Genomic DNA, 4,475 nt, shown 5'->3' on the forward strand with positions numbered 1-4,475 from the left:
CCCCAAAAAAAAGAAAAAGAATGGATTACAATACTGGCTGGGTTGGGAGAGGTAGATGAGTCACACGGCCCTACTAGTGTAGCCTTAGAAGACTGAATGAGGACGTTACCAGTAAGGGGTCCCTATGGGGACTCAGGGACAGGGTCATCCTCACCTGGGGACCCAGCCACCCAGGGTCAATGGTTGGAGTAAAGAAGTTCCATGGTCAGAGCAGAAGACTTACTCTGGCTGGACCAACACCGACAAACATCTCCAGAAACTCAGATCCGCTGACGGTGATAAAGGGGACATTGGCTTCTCCCGCCGTGGCCTTAGCTAGCAGTGTCTTCCCAGTACCTGGGGGACCGGTGAGAATGGCACCCTTCAGACACAGAAAGGAAAGATTACATCTAATCAGAATCTTGAAAACATGTACTGCACATTCATAAAGATTCCAAAGGCCACATCTGTTTCTAAATCCTACTGATAAATGAAATACTTCTATTATAGCAGAATGTCTTTACAGAAAGAAGTAAGGTTAAGGAAGGGATTGTTAGAGACAATTCTATTTTTAAATAATATGGCAACGATGTGTTGAGAAATCTCAAATGAGCAATGAGGCAGCTCAGCACAGACTGGTCAGCATGTACAGAGCATCCTAAACACTCTAGGTTTGGGGGTTGTTGGTTTCTTTAATGGTCGGGTTTTGTGGTAGTGGTTGTTTTAGTGTTTTTAAAGCTTTCAACCTAATAGTATGAAAAGAAACTGGCTTTGTAAACCATATAATAAACACAACCACTGGCTTTTACTTTCATGAAAATGTACAAGTCAGTAACTACTTAGCATAGATGCACACCTACCTTAAAGCCTAAGTGTACTGTGGCAGTTTGAATGAGAAACGCCCTCCCCAGGTGTGGATATTTGAAAACTGTGTCCCTAGCTGATGGCACTATTTGAGAAGACTAAGGATGTGTGGCCTAAAAGAAGGAAGTATGCCCTGCAGGCGTTCTTTGAAAGTTTGAAAGTCTGCAACACTGCTTGGGATGGTGGATCACACCTTTAATCCCAACATTAGGTTGGCAGAGGCAGGTGGATCTCTGAGATGGACGCCAGCCTAGTCTACAGAGTGAGTACAAGGCCACCCAAGGTTACAGAGAAACATTGTCTTGAAAAAAGACCCGCATCAACTCTAGTTCATGCTGTGCTTTGTGACTGTGGTTCAAAATGTGGGCCCTCAGCTTTCCGCTCCTTCCACCATCATGGCCTCTAGCCCCTAGAATCATAAGCCACAGAAAAATACCCAACACATGTGTGAATTCACTTTCATTGTTTATTTTTGATTATGTGACCAATTATAAACTGTTCTGTCATAAATATCCATATAACTTTTATTTCTAAATACTGTGTGTAGAGAGATGAATATGGTTAAAAAATGCATTTTTCAAGGCTTTTAAAAATGTGTTTATTTTCATCTGCCTAGACATGATGTAATAGCAAAGTAATAAGTAATAGAAAATTATTTTATCAGGAACATGATTTTTTTATTCATATAGATAAGATGTGAAAATCACAGAAATGATTCATTTTACAAAGCTTTCATCAGCTCAGATGTGGTAGAGCATGCCTTTAAGACAGATCTCCTATAAGTTTGATACCAGCCTGGTCTACACACCTAGTCCCAGGCCAACAAGAGCTACACAGGGAGACTCTAACTACCAAAAAATAAAAATATAAGATATTTCTTTTACAAAATATTTATCTGTATTCATGTATGTGTTTTTGTGTGTCGGTGTGTGTACAAGTGCCTACTTGTATACAAGTGCCTACGGAGGCCAGAAGAGGCCATTAGATTCCCTGGAGCCACGTGACATGGGTACTAGGAACCAAACTCCAGTCCTCTCAAAGAACAGCAAGGGCCTGATCTCAATTGCTGAGCCATCACTCCAGAACCTGAGCATTTCTTTAAAGTAAACTTTATTGATGAAGTATTTTATCCAGTTACTTAGTAGCTAATCCAAGATGGGCCTTGTGGCACAGATCTGTAACCCCAACTCCCTGGAAGGCTGATGCAAGAGTTAAGTTCAAGGCCTACCTGGGCCACAGGACGAGCTCAAGGCTAGCTCAGACAACTTAATGAGACTGTCTCAAAAATCTATGTAAAAGAGGGCTAGAGCATCTACAGCTCAATGGTAAAGTGCTTGGCAAGCAAGCACAGACCCTGGGTCAATCAACAGGACCTCCATCTATAAGCAATCCGCTTAACAAATAGTAAGTTGCTACTTTATGCCTAGCCAATGGCTGCAGGACTGGCACAATGTAGACACAGCCATTAGCACAGCGACTACAAGATATGTGTTAGAAGTGAACATTAGTATTGTCTCTTCTTCAACAAACACTGTGCCAAAACTATCCGTGTCAGAGCAGGTGGCCTCTCTCTCTGTGGAAGGCAAGATTGGAGTCCTGCAGCGTGAATATGCTACTAGGCAGCTGCCAAGGGAAGGGGAAGGGAGGCTGTGTAAATCAGACAGGGGGACAAACGCCAACCAAAGAAGGCTTCCACGAGGAGAGAAAACACTTGCAGGAATACAATGAGATATAGAAAACAGGCTACGGAACTGAATCAGACAGAAACAACGTCCAGAAAAAAGAATGAACAACTAGCTGAATAGGTCATAAGTGACATCTTTGTACACCTTGGAGTTAATTTTCTCCAAGTAGCTTTTACCTTTGGGATTTTTGCTCCTAGGTCTTGATATTGCTTCGGGTTTTTCAAGAAATTCACGAATTCCATTATTTCTAGCTTGGCCTCTTCACAGCCAGCTACATCTTTAAACTTCACATCTATCTCATCCTTTAGGACCTTGGCTGTGGTTTCCCCAACACTGAAGAGTCCACCCATTCCCCGGCCGGTGCGACCAATGCCAGCAGGCCCTCTTCTTATGGTGTAGAGTAGAAAAGCGATAATGAGTACCGTGGGCAACATGCTCAGCAGGAAGGAGCTAGAGAGACAACACACAACGGTTCACTGCTAAGTTTCCTATGCTTCAGATATCAGGGCAAACAGTGACAAGCTTCAAAAACCTAGTTGCTTAAAATATTCTTGTAATTTATCTGAAGCACAGGAGAATTTTGGCATGTTTATATCTCTAAAGCAATAACAACAAAAAGTGAGTTTGTCTTAACACATAGGCTCTCAACATTTTGCTCCTATCTCTACTACTACTATATCTAAGCTTCTTTTCTTTCCAGTTACTCACTTAAATGCTGAGCATAACCCTGGGGTTAGCCTCAGATGCCAGTTCTCTTATGAGGAGGCCTGGACCTCCAGAAAAGCCTTCATTTAATAGCATGCCAGTTTGGAAAGTAATGCACACACTGTTTAACATCTCTGCTCTGAAGCTGCCAGGCCACTCTTGGTTAACAGATTTAGCAGAAGCTCTCCAACATGGTGCCTGCAGAGATGCCTCAAAGCCTGGGGAAATAGCCTATCTTTTGTCTTAATAACTGTTATTCAACATAACCTGAGTATGAATTTGCTACATGTTTACACATTTTAAAATACTGTTAAAAAAAGAATCAAGGGAAAATAACGTGCACTGGAAAATTTTAAAAGAATGAAATGAAACTATGAGTTTCATTTCATCTCTACAGCTATGAGTACCCTTAACCTAAAAACATGGATCTGAAGTGCCAGAAAGTTTTCAGTGCCAACAAATGTTTAAAAAATTTAGAATTTGGAGAAATCTTAATTTCAAATTTTAGACTTGGAATGCTCAATCAGCAAAGTCTGTGTAGACATTGCAAAACCTGAAACAGTTCAGGCCCCAGGCGTACCACATAAAGGTTATCCAGTTTATGAAATTCCAGTCTATTCTTTCCACACCAGCTCATCAGCTTGGGTAGTCACCTTAAGATCTCATGCAGAAGCATCCCACCAGCTAGGAGGCACACACTAGAGGGAGGTGAGTCCCCAGAGCCTATTGCACAAGTCTCTAGCTATGAATAATACCAACAGTGCAATTAATACACTAGCTCCTGGGTTGGTTTTGTTCTCACATATACAGAAAATGATAGTGTTTACTGCACTAGAACTGCCTATCTCACAGCAGGACATACCTTCTGCATTTAACGAAAATGACCCAAGCACGGGGATTACAAGTTATTCCCCAACACATATATCCTCAACATACAGAAGCATCTGCCCAAATTATAAGTGGAGTTATTCAGATAAACCCTAAGAGAAGTAGTTCTGAAGAAAGAGAAATGATTTCTTTTTTTTTTAAATGTAGGAATGTTTCATCTACATAGATGTCTGTGCACTGTGTGTATGCCTTATGCTCACAGAGGCTCAAGTAGGCATTGGATCTCCCAGGACTAAAATTACAGATGGTTGAGCCACCACATGGGTGCTGGGAATTCAATCAAGGTTCTCTGGAAGGGCTCTTATTCCATAAGACCCCTCTCTAGCCTGGAAATTTTCTTTCTTTTTTTTTTTT

At 41.5% G+C, this 4,475-nt stretch overlaps 1 protein-coding gene across 1 annotated transcript in view; it reads right to left on the bottom strand.

Moving 5' to 3' along the window:
* Afg3l2 (AFG3 like matrix AAA peptidase subunit 2) overlaps positions 1-4,475 on the bottom strand; it is a 50,246-nt gene that overhangs the window by 25,054 nt on the left and 20,717 nt on the right. The window contains exons 8-9 of the mRNA XM_031365930.1: positions 2,705-2,978; positions 224-361 (exon numbers count right to left, since the gene is read on the bottom strand). Of these exons, the coding sequence (XP_031221790.1) occupies positions 224-361; positions 2,705-2,978 (412 nt within the window). The remainder of the gene's footprint in view (positions 1-223; positions 362-2,704; positions 2,979-4,475) is intronic.

Source organism: Mastomys coucha, unplaced genomic scaffold (assembly GCF_008632895.1).
Source record: "Mastomys coucha isolate ucsf_1 unplaced genomic scaffold, UCSF_Mcou_1 pScaffold13, whole genome shotgun sequence".
NCBI lineage: Eukaryota > Metazoa > Chordata > Mammalia > Rodentia > Muridae > Mastomys > Mastomys coucha.